Source organism: Nasonia vitripennis, assembly GCF_009193385.2.
Source record: "Nasonia vitripennis strain AsymCx chromosome 2 unlocalized genomic scaffold, Nvit_psr_1.1 chr2_random0005, whole genome shotgun sequence".
Lineage (NCBI taxonomy): Eukaryota > Metazoa > Arthropoda > Insecta > Hymenoptera > Pteromalidae > Nasonia > Nasonia vitripennis.
In genome coordinates, this window is record NW_022279612.1 from 2,241,082 (window position 1) to 2,267,440 (window position 26,359).

General features: G+C 38.6%; 1 protein-coding gene across 5 annotated transcripts in view; it reads left to right on the forward strand.

Moving 5' to 3' along the window:
* The window catches only part of LOC107981578 (sorbitol dehydrogenase), a 157,926-nt gene that overhangs the window by 21,573 nt on the left and 109,994 nt on the right, over positions 1 to 26,359 (forward strand). For all 5 annotated transcript variants that reach the window (XM_031925118.2, XM_031925120.2, XM_031925121.2 and 2 more), the window contains one exon: positions 18,781 to 18,941. In XM_031925118.2, coding sequence (XP_031780978.1) covers positions 18,781 to 18,941 — 161 coding nt within the window. The remainder of the gene's footprint in view (positions 1 to 18,780; positions 18,942 to 26,359) is intronic.

The following is a 26,359-nucleotide window of genomic DNA, read 5'->3' on the forward strand; positions in this document are numbered from 1 at the left end:
TGGGCAAAAAGTCAAACAAATATAAGATGAATTTATACGTATACGTCGTGAGGCATGCGTGTCGTAGAGTACAGTAGTTGACTGCTCGGCGGTCCGACGCCAACTGCCCGATCGAAGGGCTATAGAATTAACGCACGATCAGGTGAAAACAAAACGAATCGCGAAGTTAGAGCAAGACAACGCGAACACCTAGTCGTACGCAGTCATAGTCGACGCAAGAGCCAAACACAAGTATGGGAAATACACACATATGTACACACGCCATTATTTCTATATGTTAACAATAATAACTTATGTAATTTTAGATTACAAGAGCCTTCAGAAGGTACGGTCGTCTTTGATTTGTTCTTCTGAATATGTAGCGTTGCTGTTATTAATTTTGTGCAGACATCCGTTGTCTGTGGTTTTATTCTTGCGGACGTCTGCACTAAAACGTTTTTGGGTAGTCGCTGCCCCGGTTTAAGTGGATGATGTACTAAAGCTACTAGCTCATTGCTACACAAATTTTAAGCAGCCGCAGCGCGTTTTAGGACAACATCGCTACCAAAATAAGAAGAGCTGTCGCGCTAATCTTATAGTACAGTTGCTGTTTGTGCTACGTGCAGCAGCTCCTCCAAGTGCAATCTTTCAGTGCGTCTGTCCATTGCTTAATCTTTAGTGGACAGATTTGTTGTGGACGCTATTATCTATGTGACTCTGCGGATTGCTATGATGACTGGTAATCCTTACTTAATTCGTGTGTTGCAATTGGTTTTTAACGGTTGTTATCCCTTACGAAAAAAGGCTGCATGTAAATCTGCATATATGACTGCGTAATTCTGTGCATATTAAGCGGCAGAAGTGCCTACATTAAAATTGGTGTATTTATGCACTACTGTCTGCATTAATGTTTGCACAATGCACCTTATGCGGTTATGCATGTTGTACTATGCCTGTATAGTGGATTACCTATACACATAATTTACAAATAAATTTTGGAAATTTATATAAAGCAGCTTCTGCCGAAAATTCATCCCATACTCCATTATTACTAATAAGACCTCTTGTTACACACGTTTCTTTGTATGCATTGTAAACGATTCTGTCTACAGTACGCATATTTCTATACGATTTTGTACCACAAATATGTAATAGTAAAAGACTCAAAAAAAAGTTTTATGTTTCTTTTGGATTTACAAATTATATTTTACTTATTACAGGTTTAAACAACTTCTTTCTTTTATTATATATATATATATATATATATATATATATATATATATATATATATATATATATATATATATATATATATATATATATATCAAAAACGTAATAATATGAAATTTTTTAATATAAATATTAAGATGTATTATCATCTTTATTGAATTTGAACCAAGATGTTAATGTTATATCCACATTTTTATCAATGCACTTATTTTGTTGTCCTTCCACAAAATAAACGTATTGTTCAGCTTGGTCTTGTATAGCTAATCTATAAATCACATAAGATTACTTACTTAATTTAAATTCTAAAATACGACACATGGCCTTTGGTGCGCATACATTGGTCGCGACTCGCCAAAACTACCAGTGGCACACCGTTGTTCTTACTGAATAGTCGTTACGGTGGCAGAACGGTTAAAACTACCGGACTTTACAGTAGAAATGACTGTTTTTTTTCACTGTATAAGTTGATGGTAATATCACTATTCTTCTAATTTTAGAATTTTTCAAATTAGCTCCAAATAAGGCAAGAATCTGCATCTAGGCCTTCTAATTGGACAAACACCCACCCCGCCGAAGAGACGAAAAATTGAAGAACACCTCTGCTAGGAGGGCATAAAAGAGCCGAGCAACGGGTCCGCACGTTCTCAGTCCGCTTCAAAAATCGTCGCCACGCGCAAGTTCTGGTATAGCATCTCGGGACTTAGAATATTTTTGACAGTTCAGGAACTTAGAATATTTTTGATCGTGCAAACACTTAGAATATTTTCGACACTAACGGACTTAGCATACTGACGTTGTCATTCGTCGTTCTTGATAAAAATTAAAATTGTTTACGATACATGCGTTAGTTGCGAGCGAGCGTTAAATCAAATCTTGTAGCATTTGAATTAATTTGATTAAAAATTAAATCGCGAGTGCACACTTAAATCCTGAAACTTCTGACTCCTGACGTGCCCATTCATACTTGAGATTTATTTGCTTTGGAAGCTGAATCGACGCTCCTGAGAGGACGGGATGGTAACTGAGCAAGTCAGCAGCAGTGATTTTCCGGCGGCTGCAGAAGACTTTCCGGCGGCTGCAGAAGACTTTCCGGCGGCTACTGGAGGCCGTTCTTTCTTAGATCGCGAAGGTAGTCAGGCACTGAGGGCGCTAAGACTCGGCGTTTTAAAGCTTTGTCGTCCTCCGTGCTTATAAAGCAAACCAACCCGTAGAGTTACTGTCCGGTGACAACTCTCATAAGTTTAGGACATAACATTTGTCACGAAAAGTAATTTTCTCAACACGTGCATGAAAAAGATCCGTTTTCGTGCATCTAAAGTGAATGGCAAGCTGCTCATTTCGAGCGTGCGGGATGGAATAGCTATTTTCTCCCCCTATTCAAAAACACTTAAAATGAATCAAAATACCGTTTTATTTTTTTCTTTTGTGCACCAATATTGCAATATAATAATGTAAAGGTAAAATATCGCACTTTCCGGATTTTTCAGGGAATTTTTCTGGACTTCTCAGAATTTCGGTCTTCCTGGAATTTTAATGCTGATAATATACTTATGATTATAAACGATGTTTCTTGGTAGTTAAATTTAGTGTAATTTTAAAGGTAGCACTAAATATCATTTACCAAAGCTATAATGGGTTAACCTCAGGATCATTCTGACACCAGAACATCATCTACAGGAAGTGAAAATTGTTGTCGGTACAATTGTTATATACTTACAATCGGTTAAAATATGATAGTCCTCTCACTTTTTTGTTAAATATCTTGAAGAAAAAAAATCGCTCACTATTGGGATGAACTGTTTATTAAAGCTTAACTATCCCAGGATTGAAATAGTATAGGTTGGGTTTAATAAAAATTCAAATTGCAATTATACTAGCATCTAGAAGGTAAAAAAATGCAGCTTTTTAACCGACTTTTTTCTAGGCCAACTTTGATAAAAATGTTGATAAACGATTAAAAAAAATTGCACAAAGATAGATTATTACTAAAGAGCAACTATGTCTTGGATTTGCGAAATTTTAACAGAAAAAGTATGTTTTATTATTATCTAAGCAAGGCCGAACAGCTGCAGTATGTTAAGTAGTTTGAAAATCAGAAATGCTGCTATGGCGCCTTTATGTGTTCTGAAGCAGTATCCACTCATCGCGATCCCGCTCGCGGATCAACTGCCAGCGGCTCTTGTGTATATAAGACAGTGCAAAAAGTATTTAAAAGTGATGCACCTGAAATGGCACCAACGATGCGATGCTGGAGTGTCACTCCATCGAGGAATGCTGCAATATGGAAAGATGCGTAACTCCAGCAAGAAACTTGAGTTTTTGCTGGTAGGTTATGTAGTCTATTTCAATTAACGTTTTTTTAAGTTCTATTGTTTTTCATACAACTTCATATTATTGATTGTAAATAATAACTGTCATTCTAAATAAACCTATCTTTGAGTAAACATCTTTACACTTTCTCGATACATACACAATATTTTGGTGTCAGAATTGGTTTCGAAAATACGCCAATAACTTGATTCCCTGTATTCTACTACAATAACACGCAGAGAGAAATAGTGAAAAGTGCATCATTTCATTACAAGTCAACATAATCATGTCGGACGTAGAGGAACCTTCTACTGTATTGATTGCTGCTGTGACGAAGGCGTTGGCGGATGCTCTGAGGATTTCTATTCCACAAGTTACCTATCTACTTCTCAAGCTCAACCCAAAGCTCCTCCGTTCAAGTATCAAGAATATCGTTCGTCCGACGGAACAACAGTCGACGATTATTTCAAGAGATTTGAGTGGGCATTACAACTGAGTAAAATTTTGAAAGAAGAATACGGTAATTCCGCCCGAGTATATATAGGTGCAGAACTTGATAATGTTCTGAAAATTCTTGTTGATCCTGATACACCATAAAGTCGTACGTATCAACAAATTCGCACTGTTTTCATTACACATTTCGACGTCGAGAAAAATAAATATGCAAAAAGTGTTAAGTTCCGACAAATTGTACAGCTACAGAATGAATCCATTGCTAATTTCTCACTACGATTAAAGCAAGGAGCTACATTCTGCGAATACAACACATTTTTCGACAGGATGCTGATTGAGCAGCTCCTACATTGTCACACCGATCGTGATATGTGCAAAGAAATAATCGCTAAGAAACCTACTATATTCAAGGACGGTTACGAAATAGCACATACATTAAAGTCAACTCGTCAAACAGCGGATGAGGTTACCTCTACTTCTTACAAGATACATGCACTATCTTATTCAACGACGCATTTCAAGCATAAACGGAATGCTTCACATACATCACGCAGTGCTTCTCGGAAGCAAGATCATGGTGAACATCAAGGTCAGTACAGAACGTCACAAACGTAGTGAGCGTCCATTTCGTACTTCTGAGTGTCATTAGTGCAAAAAACGTGGGCACATAGCAAAAGTTTGCAGAGCTTCATCTTCGATTTCTACTTCTCAAATACAAAGTTCTGAAGAGCCTGCACAACAAATAGATACATTGAAATGTTTCAACGCAGTCGAAGAAATCCACGTTATTGATTCTTGTAAGAAAATACTTCAAGTGTTCATTGAAGGCCATAAATTAAATATGAAATTAGATTCTGGTGCACCATATAGTTTTATTGGTAGCGATACACTTTGTAACCTCAAACCTAATTTTCAATTGCAGCCAACTTCTAAGAAATTCATGAGTTACTCACAACATCGCCTCAACTGCATCGGTACTTGCTCTGTTAATGTCTCATTTGGTTCTACATCTCGTTACCTTTAGGTCTGCGTTCTTCAAGGCTCATACGAAATCTTTTTTGGTCGTGAATGAATCGCACAATTCAGTCACGAAATTGATTGGACCGAACTCTTTTCTCCAATCAAGGTTAACGCGCTTTCTACTCTTCCACCTTCATAAACTCGTGATTAACAAGCACAGCTGTATCAACTTTTGACAAGGTACACTGAAGTTTTCGGTGAAACAGCTGGAAAACTTATTGGACCTTCAGTTAAGGTACATTTTAAAACTGGAACTTCTCCTGTTTTTGCTCGTGCTCAAGATATAGCATATGCGTTACACGACAAATATTTTAAAGCAGTTGACGCTAAACTTGTGTCTGGATTTTACAAAAAAGTTGATTTTACCGAGTAGGTTTCGCCTCCACACGTTGTTATAAACAAAAATGGTGATATTCGTATAACTGGCAATTATAAACCTACGTTGAATCCACGTATAATAATAGATATATGTCCTATTCCAAAACCTAGTGACATTTCCAACAAAGTAAAAGGAGCCAAAATCTACGGGCATCTTGATATTACAATTGCTTATACTCATCTTCCTACTGACGACGAGTACAGCCATGCTTTAACCCTTAATACTCCTATACATGGGTTAGTTCGTCCTACACGAGCTGTTTACGGCGCAGCTAACGTTACTGCAGTTTGGCAACGTCGATTGAAATAAATCTTAAAAGGTCCAAAAAATGTTGAACATTTTTTCGACGACATCATTGTATGGGCTGAAAGTTTCAAAGAATTGTTGATTATTCTGGAAACGTGTTCGATCCGTCTTCTTGAAAATGGTGTTCGTCTCAATCGACGTAAATGTGTTTTCGCTACAAATTCTGTAGAATTTTTAGGACATAAACTAGATACACAAGGTATTCATAAATCTGATTCTCACATCAAGGCAATTCGTGATGCACCTAAACCTTCTACACCTAAAAAATTAGAATCGATTATTGGTAAAGCTACGTACTACAATTCATTCATTCCTGATTTAGCTACAAAAGCTTGATTACTTCGGGATATGCTTCTTACATCATCTTTTCAATGGACGCCAACTGCTGATTAAGCATACGAAGAGCTTAAAAATATTCTCATTCCTCCTCAAGTCTTGATGCCATACGACCCATCTTTACCTCTCATACTCGCCATTGATGCAAGCAAAGTAGGACTCGGAGCTGTTTTATCACATAAACTAAGCAACGAAATCGAAAGGCCAATTGCTTATTCGAGCCGTACATTAACTGCTACTGAACAACGCTATCCTCAAATCGACAAGGAAGCTTTAGCTATTGTATGGGCTTGTCAAAAATTTTTTAATTATTTATACGCTCGTCATTTTACGCTGTTTACAGATCACAAGCCATTGACACAGATTTTTCATCCTGAAAAATCACTTCCTATTCTTTGTATCAGTTGAATGTCTAATTATGCTGTTTACTTAGCTTATTTCAACTACGATATTAAGTTCAAGTCAACTAAAGCTAATGCAAATGCAGATTATTATTCTTGCAGAACTTGATTCTTTTGACACATTTATTATCAATCAGATCAATCAGTTTCCTGTACGAGCAGAGCAGATTGCGAAGGAAACTCGTAAAGATTTTAACCTAGGTAAAATTATTCAACTACTCGAAGCTGGTTAAAATCTATCTCGTCATTGATACAAAGCGCCTAAGTTTTCTTATGGTCTATCTTCAAATCGCTTGTGTTTTGAACATCGAGTTGTGATTCCATTGTCTCTTCGTCAAGCAAACGACTTTGGCAAGCGTTTAAACTACATTCATTCGGCGCATTTGGGCATTGTCAAAATGAAAGGTTTGGCACGATCATTTGTTTACTGGCCAGGAATTGATGCAAATATTGAACTTATTGCTAAATTTTGTACTGAGTGTGCCAAGCATACCCATGCTCCTCCTAAATTCAACACACATCATTGGGAATAATCTAAGGGCCTATGGGAACGTATCCATACAGACTACGCTGGACCAGTAGCTGGTAAGATGCTTCTAGTTATCACTAATGCTCATAGTAAATGGTTTGAAGTCAAGGTCACAAGTTCTAGTACTAGCCCTGCTACAATCGATATTCTCGATCAGTTATTTGCTACTTATAATGTACTTAGCATTGTTTTTACAGATAATGGCCGTCAATTTGTTTCAGATGAGTTTGAAACATTTTTTAAGATAAGTGAAGTGAAATATCACAAACTTACTGCTCCTTATCACGCTTCGACAAATGTTCAAGCAGAAAAATACGTGGGTAAAACAAAAAGAGCCTTACTTAAAATGGATACGACACAAGGTTCTTTGCAACGGAATCTAAATGAGTTCTTGAGACAATATAGAAAAGCTCCTCATTTAACTACTGGACAACCACCTGCTTTATTATTTTTAAAACAAAACATTCGCACACGATTAGATCTTGTTCGACCTGAACCTATCAACGAGAAGATTTCGGAGAAACATCAAGCTGATTTTATCAATAAATACAGAGAATTTAAACCACTTAAACACGTTTATTTTCTTTACGGTAATCCAAAATAAGATAAATGGATTCCAGGACAAATTAATTCTCCTCTAGATCTGCATTATGAAATCAGTTACATGGAAAAAAAGTATAAACGACACGTCGATCAAATTCGTGCTTTTAGGAAGAAATCAGAAGAAGAGGGAGAAACAAGAAAGAAATCAGAAAGAGTAACATTTTTTGAAGATAAAATTGGTGTTAATTTGACAACCCTTTCTACCACAAGCACACGAGATCGTATTCAATTTTACAAAATAACGTAACTCCAAGATCTATGAGTGCACAACAAGAAGTATATACTGAAGTAATTACACCATCATATAAGGCTTCTTCGATTTCTCAGACTGTGTCGTTTAAAGAATCTCCGACTATACAAGCTACGTCAACTCAAGAATCTTTAATTTCAAAATCTTCACCAACTTCAAGTGTTGAGATGTCTACGACTACAACGGAAGCTTAATCCTCAACATCTCACGCATCTTTTCCACCTATTATAAATGATTCATTCCATAATCCATCTACCTCTGCAACTATTCAAGAAGAATTTCCGTTTCAAACTTAAGATTAAGGTACTGTACGTTTACCTTAAGAACAGTCATTTTTCATTCATAACACACCGCCGTTTCGACGATCTTTTCGGATACGCAAATCACGAACTATTTACTCTCCACCTTGATAATTTAAGAAATCTTTATAAAGGAGGGAGGAAATGTAGTATATTTCAATTAAAGTTCTTTTAAGTTCTATTGTTTTTCATGCAACTTCTTTACACTTTCTCTAAGATTATTCGATACATACACAATAGGTTATCTCTTGCTTTTGTGTCTACTCCTGCTGATTTTATAGCTGTGCTAATATATTTTATTGCTAGATGCTGTCTAAATGACGATTCACCATTACACGAGATTCACAAAAGCTATTGCTGTTTTCTTAGGTTTAATATTTTTTAAAGAGACATTTATTCTGTTATGTGTAGTGATATCAGTAACTATGTGTTTGTGTGATTTGTTTTTAGAGTTGAATCAGTGTTGTATTTTTTAGGTCTCTATATGTTTGTAACGGACGGAAAGGAGACAAGTCAGAAAGCGAAAAACAGTAGACGCGGGCTTGAACCGCGGACCCCGAAATTAACAAGAGGGAGCTCTAACCACTGAGCTATCGTCTACGATGCAAACGCATGCTATGCATCGTAGTTCCGCGCTGCGGACTCTCTCTCTCTCTCTCTCTCTCTCTCTCTCTCTCTCTCTCTCTCTCTCTCTCTCTCTCTCTGGTGGTGTGCTAGTTAGCGTCTCTGGGTATTTCACCAACATATAATCCTGGAGCTGGATTTGCATTATCTGAACATGCTGCTTGGTGTTTCTAGCCGATTTAACTACTCGGAAGTAACTCTGTAGCTAATATTAAACTCTTTGTCTGTGCTAGTGGCGTTTATAGCTACCTGAACCATCTTTAAATGACTATGGAGCTTTATTTTCACTCTGTGACAGTCCTGGTTGGCGTTGCTGGCTGCCTGAACTACCTCGAGAGGATCTTGGAGCTGGATTTATGCTTTCTGTGAGTATTGACTGTTGTTGTTATATGCTTTAACCGTTTCAATACGGCTGTGGAGATGGGTCTCTACTATCTGATACGGTAATATTCAAAATGTTACAATTATTTATGCTGTATGTTAGATTGATATTGCATTTCAAATAAGTTTTAATTAGAAATTTTGTGTGCATGTTATAAGTTTTTTAAATTGATATTTCTTATTGCTTGCGGGTACCTTATAAGTAATTATTAATATAAACCTAATTTTCTATGCATAAATATAAACTATGTGACTAAAAAATATTCTTTGATGGAGCTCATATTTCGAAGCTGCCTTATTTAAAATTTTTCTGAATGTTTAGGTGTACGAGCAATGCTGCATTTGTCGAAATCAGTTCGACAACAACGACAGCGGCGACAACGACAACGCCAACAACTATGGCAAGCAAAAGTCGATATAAACTCACCTTCGAAAACAGAAAATTCCGCAGTATAAAGGTCACTGCACCACGCGTAGACATAGGCGCGGTGTCTGGTGGAGCCTCCAACCCTTGGATTCCGGCGAATCCTCTCTATTCGCAACCTTCAGTAGTTGCTAGGGGAGGAGGAATGCGAAAGCGACGAACGCACATACGCAAGCGCTGAGTGATAGTAGCAACTACGATGGGTCGCGAAGACAGAACAACAGACCCATCGGTCCCGCGGTGAAAGAATGGGGGATCAAGTTTACCGGGGACTCATCGTTAAGCGTCGAAAACTTCCTACAGTGCAAAGAAGGACGCAGAAAGCTGGACAACCTATCAGACGTGCAGATGTTAGCGTCATTACAAGAGGTATTGACAGACAACGCGTACGAGTGGCTGCAGAACCGGCTCTCCGAACAGGGAGAATGGTCCAGCTGGGACGATTTCTGCGAATGTATCAAGAGATGGTACGGGCCGACGCACGGCTACAGGAGAAGTTACTGAGCGAAGTAATTTCGAGGACGCAGGGGCCTGGCGAACGTGTGCGGGTTTACTTAAACAACCTGCAAGGCATAATGCGGAGAATGGATCCCCGACCAGACGCTAGCCAGCAACTGGATCGGATATACCATAATATGCTACCCGCTCTCAAACGAGGACTCCAGCAAAAAAGATTGCACAACTGTGGAGCAGTTACTCGAGGCAGCAGTCGAATTTGAAGCCGCCCTAGCCTGCGAAGCCTCATATCGAGCACCTTCGAAGCCCGGAGTAGCAATCGTCCCCGAATGCGCCTTTAAGGACAAGACGCCAAAGACTGGCGATTAAACGCTGGTCACAGCCGTAGGATTTGCAGAGCAGACTGATGCACTGCCTTTATTAGTCGACGCCATAGGCAAGCTACTATATTCGAAGTTTACGGCGATGGCGCAACCGGCGAAGCACGCCAACGCTGGAGGAGGCAGCAAGAAGTCAGCCCCTCAGCAAAGACGCTCTGGCGCTCTGGACCTAGGAAAGAGAGAGGTAAGTCTCCTAGTCCGAAGCGCAAAAGCTAGAAGTCTGGCGAGGGTTCCGATCAATGACACAAAAGAGAGCAGAGGAATCCAATAGAGTGCTTCAACTGCCACGGAAAAAGCCACCTTACCCGGGACTATCCTTCGGGTAAGGGAAAAGGCAAAAAAAAATAAGTAGGCGAGGTTACTACTCCTCTTGAACCATCGCGCGAGGAGTCGCCCCGAGAAAAGAGACACGTGACGAAGGGCGCTTGATACCTTGCGCGAAACCTCAGACGATGTTGATCGCATGGTCGCACTGTTGTCCAGCAAATCTCGCCAGCCAACAATATTGCCAAATGAAGACGAGTCGTGTTGGTGGGTACAAGTGGGCGTCGGAGAGTTCAGAGTTAGGGCCCTCTATGACCCAGGCGCCGCTATGACAGTGATGGGGTCGTTAGTACTTCAGATCGCTAGCGCCTGTGGTCGATCTTTGCGACAACGTGGTGGCCGTCAAGCACAGTGTGCAAATAAATGGTTAAACGTCACCGATCGTAGGATTCGTGGACTTGCCATTCAACGTCGCAGGTGTACAACGCGACGTAACGGTGGCGATCATGCCCAAAGCGACCAACGAATGTCTGGTTCGGACGAATTTCGGATACCTGTTTAGGGCAGTCCACAATCCAAATGAAAACGTCCTGTATCTGAAGAAGGAGCAAAAGATTGTCCAATTGCAGGTGGCTACGATAGCTACAGCGAATGATCGACGAAGTGATCAGCCCAAAACTCCAGCATATGCGTACTCGTATCTCGATGATATCATCATCGTGACAGAGACGTTTGAAGAGCATCTCGAGTACTTGGAGAAAGTGTTCTGGCGAGTGAACGCGGCCGGATTGACGATCAACCAGGACAAAAATATCTTTTGTCGGAAAGAGGTGAAATTCCTCGGCGTCCTGGTTAATCATGATGGTTTTCGTCCAGATCTAGAGAAGATAGCGCCCATTGTAGCGTATCCAGTGCCGAAAAACCTAAAACAGCTAAGACCTTTCTTAGGAATGGCGTCGTAGTATCGCAAATTCTTACAAGAATTCGCGACCATCGCTGAACCGCTTTATCGCCTATCGAAGAAAGGCAGAAGATACGAGTGGGGGACGGAACAGCAAGACGCTTTCCAACGAGTGAAAGCGCTGATAGCGTCTGCACCGATTCTTCATCTTCCAGATTTTGAATCGCAATTCGTGTTGCAGACAGACGCCAGTGACACTGGTCTTGGCGCGGTACTTTTCCAAGTAATCAACAGAGAAGAGCGGATTTTGGAATTCGCTAGCCGCACAATGTCGAAAGCCGAAAGAAACTACAATGTCACGAGAGCGAATGTCTTGCTGTCATCTGGGCTATACGGAAGTTCAGACCTTATATTGAGGGATATCAATTTAAGGTCGTCACGGACCACAGTAGTTTGCGGTGGCTATGCAACTTAATGCACAATCCCACCGCACGCCTAGCAAGATGGGCGCTAGAAATGCAGGGCCATGTTTACACTGTGGAGCATAAAAAAGGCCTGCTAAATGCCGTACCAGACGCATTGTCGCGTATGTACGAAGAAGACGTAGTATCGGTCGAAGCATTCGAATGGGCAAGCGAAACCCAAGACAAATGGTACTGCGAAATGGTCCGTGAGATACAGCTGCATCCGAGCAAAGATCCGCTGTATAAAATGTACGGTGGGCAGCTGTACTACTTCTGCCCAAATGAGAAATTGCCAGCGTCTATGAATGAAGATACGGCATGGAAAATCGTCGTGCCAAAAGAAAAAGGGAGGAGCCCTTAAGCGAAAAAGGCACTAGGAGCGTCGCTGGATACACGCCGGCTATAAGGCGAGGCGTACTGGCTGTATACGCAGTCGGTGCGCAAGCACGACGACACCTTCCTCCGATGTACCGGCAAATGGTCACGCCTGCTCGAGGAGGGGAGAGCGGCGTTCTACGCTGCCATGGACGCGCGACACAAAGTCGCGGAACGTAGAAAACGCAAGGACGGCGAGCGCCAGCTGGCCGAAGCGAGGCGTCAGCACGCAGAGGTCAAGCAGGAAGTCACTCGGGCAGAGGTGGCCCTCGCTAAGGCAAGAGCTCGCGCGCGCCGATTCCAAGCGCGAGAGCGATCCAACACGCCAGAACCAGAGAGGCGTCCACGCGCGAAGAGCGTAGTGCGCGCGTCAATGCCTGGGGCAACGGAGAGGACGACCCAGAAGTTCTGCTATGTCTGCGGGCATCCAAATGTATCACGCAGCAATAAGTGCCAAAATGTTCGGCAGCATAAGGCCAAATAAAACGTATTCACGGTCGTCGCCATAATACCGTATTTTTTTCGACAAAATTTCCTTTATTGGAAAAATGGTATAACGATGGGTTAAAGTTTAAATTGAGAAGATAATAACGACAGATTTCCACACCATCCAAGAGGTACTGTCAGAAGCACATTATAATATGGATATACAATGTGTTTCAGGCGCGTTGATTTTTTTTTTTTGTTTTTCTTAAATTATTATTTAAAAAATTCGCCAATTATTTTACGTAATTATATGACATGATATAATTATATAAAATAAAGGCTACTATGAACAATAGTTTCACTTAGTAAATAAAATTATACTATTGATTTGGATATATATTAAGTTAGAAATTATCTATTGTTAACAGTTTGAATTTTTTATATAATAATTTAATAAAAAACCGTGGAATCATCGCCTAGAGCCATATAACCACGGGAGTCTTAGATACCAGTCCTCCTCCCCTAAGACTCCACCTAATACCATCCTCCATCCTGCAGAAACATATTTACTTAAAAAAAGTTTACAATCTTTATAATCATTTTAATATTTTTAATTTATGCATTTAATCTAAATAATATCTTGTTAAAAATAATGGATATTAATCAATTTGTTATCAAATCAGTTTTGTATTTAAATTAAATTTTTCGCCTTTGAATTACGTAAAATATGATATAGTTAAGAAAAATTAACTTTTATTAATTTTACGTATTTATATTGAAAAAAGAAATTTAATTGCGTAGTTAATTTGATAATAAATCTTGATTTTTTTCTATATTTTTTAACAGGACGAAATCTCAATGGATACTTTTTTTAAGTAAATATGTTAAATAATCATTTAATATTTATAAATTAATTAGACATTATTATATCATGTCCTATAATAATATGAAATTAATTCATTATTGTTATTAAACGGTCATTTATGTTTCTGTTTTGTTCTGCATTGTGTATATTGATGATTCTTGTAAAATAATTTTATAAAGAATTATGTATGCATACTAATTTGAATGTCTACAAAATGATTTTAAAATTCGAAATTGAAAAGCAGCAAGAAGTTAATATAAATACATGTCTTTTATTTGAAAAAAAATCTAAAAAAAAATTGAATATTAATTTATTCTATGATCGAAAACCCGAATTGACTAAACAGTTTTGAATCAAATATTTAAAATTTCATTCCAATCAATATTTTGTATTGATTCACCTGACTCATTCTGAATATGTATATAATCAGGATTTCGACATCGAGATAATGCAACATATAATTGACCATGCGAAAACAATGGTCGTTTCAAAAAAATTCCTATTGAATCAAAACTTTGGCCTTGTGATTTATTTATCGGTGTTTAGTGTTATTCCCGGTATAAAAACTTTCTGTCCAATGTTTTCGCCTGTAATTATTTCTGCTTCAATGTCATACTCATATAATTTGGTAATCTTTAAACGAGTGCCATTACATAAACCATCTGTAATACTTAAATTTCTAATTAACATCACTATTGCATTTACTTTCAAATTAAGTTTATGTGGTGGAAGACCTTCTCCGATATTATTCAACATTTCAACTGGATAATTTAAATGAATATTTTCCTCTGTTTGATCTACTCCTTTATGTGTTGCATAATCTACACTATAATATGTCTTTGATTTGCCATGTAATAATTTTAGAACTTTGTTATTTAAAATTTTGATGTCTTCATTATGAGGAGTTAAGATCACGCTACTAACGGAAGCACCTAAATTAATATTTTTATAAATTTTATTGCAAACATCGGTAGTTTTCCATTTTTGAGGAATTTCAAATGTATCGACTTTACCTTCTCCTATTTCTAACAAAAAAGAGGAAAATTCTACATTATTCGAACGTATATTTTTATTGAGCTTCAAGATTTTAAAAAGAGGCCACAAAGTTGAATATTTAATTGTTTCTTGTATGATAGAGTTTCGGTATCCATGATTAATTACTGGAAGAATTTGTCTGAAATCTCCTCCTAATACTATTAATTTTCCCGCAAAAGGAATATCGTTACGACATACATCATGTAAAGTACGATTAATAATTTCTAAAGCTTTTTTAGGTATCATTGAAGCTTCTTCCCAAATTATTAAATCTGTCTCTCTTAATCTTTTTTTGTCAGACTCTAATTTCAAAAAAGCACTTTCAATATTATTTAAATCTAAAGGAAATCTGAAGGTTCGATGACTTGTCAATCCCCTAGGTAACAAAATAGATGCGATACCAGTCCATGCTATTGATAAAACTTTTTTGTTTAATGACATGTAATAATAAATTAATGTTTTATATAAAAACGTTTTTCCCGAACCTCCAGGTCCATCAATGAAATAAATTTTGTGTTCATTGTCAACTAACTCTTCAAAAATTGCCTTTGGATCATCGGTCAATTGATGAAACATACATTTAAAGATATCGGCACTTTGTAAGACATTATCTATAAATGTTGCATCATCATTAATAATACTATTTGGTTCTGGTAAACTGAAATCTTTGCAAGATTTTTCTTCATTCTCTAATATAATTTGAATATGAGATAGATCATTATTCTCTTTATTTGTCTTAAAATCTTCGGTGAAATAATTTTTAAATTTGTTCCAAATTGTATTACCCTGTATGTTTTCTGCTAAAATAAACCATGCAAAAAATTTACGTAATTGAAATGGTAACATGATGTGACAAGCTTCTTCAAAAATAATAAAAATATGTGAATCATCTTCTATTAAGTCCATTGCAAGTGCTGCGTCTTTATATGTTTGATACTCTATATCTTTATGATTTTTTAAATCTTCAAATGAAGTTGGACCTCTTGCTCGATTTAGTATTAATTTCAAAAAAAATTTCTCAGTATCTTTTGGTGATACGATATTAAGTCGAGCAATAGTATTGTATTGAGAAGAACGTGAACGTTTTATCCAAGATTTTGATTTTTTATTAAATCTATAATATTCAGGGAGTTAAACATATTTAAGTGTTTTTGCAAAATCATCAATTTTATTTAATTTAAACCATGCTGTTAAAGTAGTTTCTTTATTGTTTAAGGCTTGCAATTCTTTATTTTCTTCGTAAACTATATGTTGTTGATCTTTTGTATGGATTCCTAAACGTTCTACAGCGGGTATTTTACCACAAAGAGGATATCCTTGTAGACGCCAAGCAGCTTCCATTGGGCTTAAATATCTACCATCTACATACTGAGTGGGTTCATCATGTACTATGGGAGTTTCATCGCTAGAATTATTTGGATTTTCAATTTTTTTCATCTTACATAATGCTCTATCTCCACCTTTGTGAATATAATCGAATATGTATTTAATACTTTGAATTGATGCACAATATTCGACATTAATATGACACTTATAGTTTTTCAATAAAAAGTTATTATAAGGAACAACCATTGTGTTGTCAACTGGAATAATTTTTCTAAATTTTTTAATTCGATAAGTATAGTTTTGTGAAATGTTATTTCTTCTTCGATATTCAGGATAACCATTTTTTTTTTAAATTGTGATATCGCGGAATGGTTTTGGAAATTTTTTTTTACAAATAGTCTTATTTTTGATGATGCAAGGAGATTTATCTGTATGTGGTCCATGTAACATATGTTTAATTACTAATTTTTGTAAACCTTTATCTGAATTATCAGGAATTTCAGCAGAAATGTATTTGTCAATAGATTGAGGTGTCATGAGCTTGTTTTTTGGATGAAGCGTAACTACAATATGAGCGTGTGGTAATCCTCTCTTTTGAAATTCTATTGTAAAGACATAAGCTATTACTTTTTATCATAAAGGTACCATTTTTAAATCATCTATTATAAAATATTTTGGTTATTAAGTAAAAAAATGAATTTCTATTTGAATACCAAATTGATTTATTTACATTAATTTCAGAATATATCAGACAATAAAAACGAGAGTTAAAATATGATTTCAAGATTAAATTCCAAAAAAAAATCTACTATCTAAATTGACTATCTACAGATGAACTGTCCTTTTTTAATTATTTACAATAGTTTTATATAAATAAATATTTACATTTTTTATGCTCAATTTATTATTTATCAATACAATATAATAAAAACCAAAATTTGGGGGTTGGCGAGCGGAGCGAGCAGGGGGGTACCCCCCTAGTATATATATATATATATATATATATACAGTTTGGTCAAAAATTTTAATTTTATTTTATTAATGATATTTTAATTAACTGCTAATCAAAATAAAGAATTGATAAGTATCGTAAGTATATTACTTAATTGCTTTTTTAAGCAAGAAAACTGCCTCTATGTAGTTTTTTACCGTTCCTGCTGCCGAGGCCCGCTGATCCAAAGCGGTAGCTAAAACATATCCGGGCAAGCCTTTCTACACCTAAGCTACCCTAGATGTAGGTACGCAGATGTAGTAACCAACCAATATGTTTTAGCTACCGCTTTCGATCAGCGGACCTCGGCAGGAGGAACGGTAAAAAACCATATAGACGAACTTTTGTCGCTCGAAAAAGCCATTTTGTCATATTTCAACAATTAATATTAACTGTCGGTAGAATCAGGTGATAGTAAAACATATTTCTGGGTAGGTTAGCTGTATAAAGGCTTGCCCGGATATGTTTTAGCTACCGCTTTTGATCAGCGGACCTTGGCAGGAGGAACGGTAAAAAACTATATAGAGGCACTTTTTGTTTAAATTTTTATCGTTTATCCCAACCCTACATAAATAATTATTACTTTTGTAAATATAACGTTCGTTACGTCGTTCTTTTTTTGATGTAGCGCGACAAAAATTTCTAGAGTGTAGGTAAACTGACTGAGAACGAGACTCAAACGCCCTCTCTCGGTGGCGTTATAAATCAGTACCTGATATGGCTGCCACCTTTCATCTCGGGCTCGTGTCACCTCGAGGAGTAGATCAAAGTTTTTGAAAAATTGACGGATATTTCATTGGCACGATATGATTTACCAGATAATTTAGTGTAACAGTAAGGGGGGATAACTCAGCAAAATGCATCAATATCAGTGATTTTTACATACGAGTCGAAATGATGAAACCAGACTTGATGTCGTCTGCTTCACAATGCCATTACACAGCGATATAGCGTCGCCGAGTAATTCAAGGTTTTTGTAGATTTGTTTGTTTATATATATATATATTACATATATTATATTGTTATATATGTATTGTTATATTATATAGTTTATATATTATATATATTATATTGTATTACTTTAGGAATCTACTTTGTTGCGTAAGTAAGCGGGGACAACTAAGGATTTCTCTAAAATATTTATTCATTATTTGTAAAAAGGCTGGAAAGGGAAGGCACCGTGGGCTCTGTGCATACTGAATGCGCGGTCGGTAATCGACAAAAATACAGAAATAATATTTTTGGCTTATTTCGGAAAAGTAATAGTTGTCCCCCCTTTATTTCTTTATTACAAGTAACTTCCTAAAGTTTCAAGTCAATCGGTATGCTTGATTTTGAGAAAACTTTGAATTACGAAAACCGGATAAAACTATGGTAAAACAGGAATCTTTTTTGTATACGGCGTCCTCTTAAGAGAGATAGAAAGAGAGGGAGGGGAGAGAGAGAGGCTCAAAGTCGCCTGAATAATCTGGAGTTCGTCAAAACTGGTACTTACAAATGTAAGTGCTATACAAATGCAGGCTACTCTGACCCCCGTAAAGACGGTCTTGGACAAATCATCCTGGTTTGGTTAAGTTAAAACAAAGAGAAAGTGAAGTAATAGATAAAGTTATAAATCAAGTACAGTAAAATGTGAAAATTTGTTGTTGGGGGACTTGCGTAATGATGTTTTCAGGAACTATTAAGTACTGGTGATTTGAGCACACCGTCCTGTCTTACCTTACAGCTACAGCTTATTTAATGATTAAAAAGTTAAAATTATATTTGTTACAGAAGTCCTTCTGAAAATGGCAAGCGTTGGCATATGTGGATCAGATGTTCATTACTTAGTTCATGGAAGAATTGGTGATTTTGTAGTAGATCGTCCTATGATAATTGGACATGAATCTTCAGGAACTGTTATTCAGCGTGGAAAAAATGTAAAACATTTAAATGTAAGTAATCACTTAATGCAGCATTTAAAATGATTATTAAAAAAGCTGATTTTGTCAGGGCGTATCTGTACACTTCACCAGCGTCATTTCGCCTAGATGAGATCTCAATAGTGCGACATTTCACCAGAGCAATATTTTCCAGTGTGATATTGCCAGGTGCAACATTTTACCGTGAAAATTGAGAGATAAATATAAAGCCATGTTAAACCCGAGTTGCCATTTCTCTGCCATCCCGAGTTGTCGATGTTGGGGTTTTTGTGACTTGGTCAGGTATACAACTTAGTACTAGAGCAAACAGCATTTTATAATTATAATTAGAAAAAAAAAACAAAATATTATTTCAGGCAAATTGTCTTACTGATGAAATGTTGTTCTGGAGGAATGTCTCTTAGTAAAATGATATTCCTGGTGAAATGTCACACTGCAATATCATTCTAGTAAAATGTTTTTAGCGATATTTCGTTTCATGAAATGTTCTCTGATGAAGTGTCAAATAGCCAGTGAAATCAGTTAAAGAAATTTCAAGTTTTTAATTTCAGTGGGTAAGGTTGATTCATCTGATTAACAGTTATCAAAGAATAAGTTTTTAATAAAAGACCAAAAACTGAGAAATAAAGCCTTCAAAATAAGTCTTATCTTCTCGTCTCATATTCTATTAATGTAAAAACCAAATTGTTACTTTTAAGTTATAGATCTCTTAAATAATGCCTGATTTAAAATTATAAGGTATTCTTTACATTTAATTTAAGGACTTTATCAACCTATGGTCGTAAAAATCACTCCGTGTGTCAATATTTCTATTAACATTAGATTTACTTATATTCAGAGAATTCATTTGTGTAAAGACGCTCTGCTGTTGTAGTTATATTGTTCTCAACACCACACGAATTTAGCTAGAGTTTTAATTTGCAGGCATTGTTGAGCACGCAGGTGTACTGGAGTGCGCAGCGTTTAATGAAATGCTGTATACGATACCGAGTACGGCAATTTGTAGTAAGGTTGACACTCGTACACCTTCTCTAAATTGACAACTCCTCATGTAGTACTCTTATTTAGCAGTTTCGCCTTTTCCTCTTCTCGCGCATAAATTTTATTTGATTTTCTGCAAATATCATGCATAGTTTTGTAAAATTTTTTCAGCGAAACATCCCTATCGTACTAATCCAGACCATGATGATACAGTATCAGCCAATTATTTTCTCTTGAAATATATTTCTTTAGAAATCTCGTATTACAAGTAAGCCAGATAATTCAATGTACTGTAGCATCCAAATCTAATACTGCTAGGCCCACTTCTTTCGGTACAACTTGATGTTATCCTTGAAAAACTAAAAACCGATAGCTAGTTTTATTCGATTTTTCACCTCTACCAGTGAAAGCGAATACTTTGCTGTGACTTTAGAAAGCATTTTTTCGTAAGCCAATGAAATACCTGGGCTAACCTTTACGTGGCGAACAAATAGTGTCGCCTCGGTTATGTGTACAGTATACGCAGAATCAGGATCCATGAGACATAAGCTGTCGCGAGAACGCTCAAGACGTACACGTACCTCAACACCACCAAGTAGTAGACTATCTATTTTTAGCACATCTATATGTAAGTAGCCCAATAAATCGATTTTATTATCCGTTATAATTGCTTGCCGTCTAAAGAAACCTGTATTACCGGCATCAGTGTTATCTATTTTACCGGCAGTGTCAGCATACCACAAGACACTGTTTAAGTGTGAGTTTTTTGCCGCGGAACGTAATTTAATAAAGTCTCAATATACAATCTATATGCGTAGGCGTTATTTGGTGGTGATAATGATTTTTGATTAAAAAATACATCCACCTGATTCAACAGTGAATGCATAAAATTATTCACAGGGCCGACGATTGGTACTGACGCATCCTTCTCTAATGGTTTCGTTGGTGTTATATTCACACATAGACTTAGCATTGTATGCGCTAAATCTAGATATTCACAGTTGCCAGAGATTGTAAATTCTATTGGTGCTTGATCAGTGAGTGACGAGATTGGCTTAGACTGGACCCAATGAGAACTCTCAATTACCGTCTGTGTTGGCGGCAATTCAGAGAGTGATAACTCCGACTTTAACAAGTCACAAGAATCAGTGTGTAGAAAAGCCATGTTTTTTTTAGCTAGTATAGTGAGTAGGTACACCGTTCAAAAAGAGAGCCTTTTATTTGACAAAGATATCTTTAGCTACTGCTGACGATGCTACTTTAGTTGTAGATTTCTTTCTCTTTTTCTTTTTCTGAGTAGTGGACACGCTCCTACCAGTTCCACGACTAGAGTCTGACTGCGCTTTTTGCGTCATTTATGTCTTCTTATATTTAGCTTTCTTTTTCCTACCACTCCCCGCCTCCTCCCCGTCCTGTTCATCCGGCGCAATCATTAAATTCATTACTTGTTCAGCTTTGCGTTCGAGATTACCCCCACTTTACTTTTCTAATAGGTCTGTTTTCGTTCACCACATCATCCATGATCTTTGCACTAGCACGAGCAGCTTCCTTACCGACAGACTTAGGGCCACGCCTCACAAGAGGTAATGCACCGCGTAATAAGCCTTTACATAACTGCCAACACCCGCGCCAGTCTGATAACGCCTGCGTCCAATTGTAACGTAATTATCCCTACCACTACCATCACCACTGTCACCACAGCTAACTTTTCGGGAAAGAAAAATACTGCAGTCAGACATTTTTAATTTGTGCGCTTTAAATGAAATGTTACCGTCAACGAACCGTAGTTAAATGGGACGGGATGTCCACCTCTTATATCTATCTCGATTGACTGAAAAGTTGAGGACAGCAAGGGTAAATACATTTATGGGGGTATAGTTCAAAATTTGCGTTCTACCGTAAATATAATTATGTAATTGAAGAGCCACAAAATGTAGCAATCGCAAACAAACATCAACTGTACCGTAAGGTTCACAATTACTGCTATAAACCACCAGCACGCTCGGTAGCTGTCTCTGTAACCATCACAATTTAATAATTTACCACTTTTGAAGCCTAATATTTCACACAACTTTTCAGATAGAGAGAATAAGTTGGTGCAGCCAGCGCACTTATCCTCAGTGCAAGTGCATTTGACTTGAATATAGACACTACGCTGAATCTTAAATATAATCTTTCACATCGTCGAGGTTATTTATCTTCCTTAGAAGACTACGAAGGCCATCAGAATCGCCGCATTTTATTTGACTAAAAGTCTCCAGATAATCATCATCATCATTATCATTATCATCATCACCATCATCATCACCATCAACATCATCATCATCATCATCATTATTGCGTAACCTATTGTTAGTGTAAGTAGCACTTGTGGATTTTCTCGTTACACACATGACTCTCTCTTTTTCCTCCTTCATTGATATGTGTTGAAAGGTAAGAGGCATTTGAATTTCGGTGAGGTCGACACATTAATTGCAAATTTTGGGGGAGTTGTGTGGTAAAGCGATTGGCAATGTTCTCAGGGTTAACATATCTACTGCTATCACTGGACAAAACCATGTAAAATTTATCCGTCAACATCATTTTTTGTTGTTGTTATCGGATGTGTGTAGATTTATAAGATATTTAGCAAGAACCCAAGAATTTAATTTTTCCGGGTATCCCTTCACCCCACGAATTATTGTAAGACTATACAATGCCGTCTAGCACATCAATGTAACGTATCGTGCTAAGGTATGTCAAGTAGCGCCATATTCGTTCTTTCAAAGTTCTGATAAAACGCTCGGCAACTGCTGCCCTCGTGTCGGAGTCTCGCACAGCGCGGTAAATAATGTTTCTTTTTTTAGCAAATTCTGCACTTCGCGTCCAATGAATGCCTTGCCCTTGTCCGTTTGAAAGTATATAGGCTGTCTGTTGTTGTTTCGCTGTAGGATTTGCTCCAAACCGCTGGCCACACTTTTAGCTGTTTCATTACGAAGTGGATCAACCCACGCGTACTTTGTAAGCACGTCAATGATTACCAATAAGTAGCTGTATTGATCATTACAAGTTTTTGGAAAGCGAAAGTCGGCTAAATCAGCCCCCCATAACTTGTACGAGCTGATCGCCTGAGATAAGCGACGAGGAAAACGATATCGCACCATTTTATGAAAGGCCCTCGATTGATTAACAAGTTTATTCTTTGTGGTGCTGTTATTTTATATGTCTGAGCTCGAGCTGTTTTAGTACTACTACTTGTTTTTTAGCAGGTGGTGCTATAGATCTTACTAAAGTATCTATCGTAGTGTTGGCTGCTGCTGCTGTACTAATACTACTGCCACCTCGTTTTTTCTTTTCATTACCTTTGCGATAGTTAAAAAATGTCAAATTATTCGAATCTGCTATTTTTTTCTCCTCCTCGTCGTAGTCCTCGTTACTACCACTTGCGCTAGATACTAGTTTATGTTGTTGATGCTGTGTCAGCACTAATAATGTCAGTAGCAGTCGGCAAAGAATTGTTATTGCTACTGCTGTTAGATTCTTTGGCCGTTACTATAGCAATATGAAGTTTCTGATTGCCTATAAATTCTAGAGAAACATATGCCTTGCGAAACATGCAAACAAACTGACCGAAACCACGAGAAGGAGGCCTTTATCTACTTCACACAGCTTCGTTTACCAAGTCTAGAATATTAACACCTCTTGCACGCACGCCTTCTATCGTTACAGTTCACGCATACGTTCAGAATTACGAGTTCACGCACACGTTCAGAATTAATTCTTTTGTTTGCTGATGCATTTAATAGGATACATTTAATTTTGCATACACACGATTTATAGCCGACGGGTGTTCGGTACTTATACGCATAAAATTTCAGACCATCGGAGACAAAGGAGCTGATGTAAGTGCAAAGCCCGTAGCTTGCCAGCTCGACCGTAAGCTGACCTAAAAATGACCCCGTCGATGGCTCATACTCATTATCATCACCTCTCTCTCACTCTCTCTCTCTCTCACTCTCTCTCTCTCTCTTGGTAAGTACAAGACGCTATCGCCTTGTGCCTCTCGTAGAACCTCTATTTTCTGCCGCTTTTTGCCTTCGGACGTTTTTGTTCGCAGTCTGTTGCACGCCCCTTTATGCAACCTTCAGCCTGATCTAATTTTCGCTGGAGGCTGCACTCAACTCACTCTGTCAACTCCGCTGCAAGTTTTCTCATCTCATCCAAACCTCAAAACGCTTGGCTTGGCTTGGCTTTCTTGGTTTGGCTTGCTTTTCGTTCTTAACAGTACACGCAGCGATATCTCACGAGGCGATGGAAAAACATCAATCCGTACAGCTGATCAGGTCGGTATGGTAAGCACATAGCCCTGTCACACGCTCTACGATAAAATGAGCACAAATGGTGAGAAGGCTAGAGAGGCGTATCAGATCTGCGAGGAATGTGTCAAGGACATCCAGACAAAGGACCCCAAGAAATGTGAAATCTGCAGCCACTTCTTCCACACCCGCTATCGTTTCACTCGGTGCAAGTTAGGGGCGTCGCGATGTTAGCGTGTGCGGCATGTGCGGATGAGACAGCAGGAAGAGATTGCAGACGTCGCTCAACGTGGGCTGCTCTAAGGGCTTCAACAATAACAAAAAGTCCGACTCAGCGCCCACGTCGACTAACTCTTCGCGCAACCAATCACCAACGCGTCTAACACGTCTAACTACCTCAACCTCAACATCAAGTGGAGAAATCACACTGCAAGATGTCTTTGCAGCTGTGAAGGACGTGCGCGCGGTAGGACGAAGCGGCGGACTCGCTGAGGGTCACCTCTGACAGGATTTCCGGGTTGCAAGCGAGATTGGCCCTTCTAGAGAAAGGCTCAGCGCCCTTGACGACCTACCCCAGCTCCACGCTCGCATGACAAATGCGGAGCAGACCATCACGGAACTGAGGGCATAAATATCCTCCTGCGCAACCCTTGAACAACACCACAAACGACAACGTCTCCCCTGCCACCACCGTCCCTTCGGAAATTGCCAGCGTCCGAAAGGAGTTACTGAAAATCAAGCAGCAGCTGGGGACCACCAACAGCAACGTTGTTGTATTAACAGGGCTGCGCTATACGAGGGAGACCTGCATCGACCTGCTGGCCTACTCGGTCGTGTCTGCCCTTGACCCTACAGTTCTCAAAAGGGACATCGCCAGAGCGAGGGTCATGGGGAGAATGAATGAGGACGACGACACCCAGGCCGCTGACAGCAGACGTTCACCCATTGCTGTCACCCTCTCATCCCATGCCCTTGCTTATTCGACCATCAGAGCCAAGATTAGGAAGGGCAAACTCCACACGGCCGAGCTCGACGCGAGTATTCTAGAGGAGGCAAGGACCCCAAACCATCAGGGGCTTATCAATGTCAACGAGCTGCTTCCTCCGGAGATACACAAGCTGTGCGTCAGGGCAAGACAGGAAGTAAAAAAGAGGCATGGGTGCAGGTCCTACGTCCGGGATGGGACGATATACATCCGATCCTCGGAGGACACGGACAGGGCCACCGTCATCAACTCTGACAAGGACCTGGACGCTTTTTTAGCCCGGAGACCACCAATCAACAGTAGCAACAACAACAACAACTACGACAACAGCAACATCGACTGAAGACGCACAGTATTCGCTCCACACCACCTTCATCTTCATTATCTTCACCTGCACCTGCATCTTCCAAGGTAACTCTGTCCGAGGGCTTAAGGGCCTGCCACTTTAATGCTAACTCTCTTACGGATCATATTGAGGCGGTCAGGCTCTTCTTGTCTACTCGTCCCTTCTTTCACTTAATGGCTGTAACTGAAACTTGGCTGGACGACAAGATAAAAAGTATCCCTTTAATTGACAACTATACACTCCTAAAACGTGACAGAAACAGGAACGGTGGAGGTGTGGACCTCTATGTACATAACACCCTCACAGCTAAAATCATCTCCTCATCTGACGGCACATGGTTGGGCAGGTCAGGGAAGCCGGAATATCTATTCTGTGAGATCTCCGCCAAGGGAATCGCTCCAATCTTTGTCGGTGTTGTATATCGTCCACCCCATGCCCCTTTCATCCAGGGCAGTGATTTCATCGAAAACCTCACCACACACATGCACTGTTACTCAACTAAACTGATCATGGGCGATTTTAATGCCGATCAACTCTCAACATCTGAGGACGCAAAGTTCATCAGGACCTTCATAGATCAAAACTTTCTTCAGTCGGTTCCATATGGTGCCACGCACCACAAGCCGGAATATGACACCTGGCTTGACCTCTGCTTAATCGACGAGCAGGATCGCCTGCTTGCGCACTGGAAGACTGACACACCTTTCATAAACGGTCACGACCTTATAACGGTCACACTGGACGTACAGATGCCACGACATGTACCTCTAACTTATACTTACAGAAACTACAAAGGCATCTGCGCCGAGAAGCTAAGGGACTT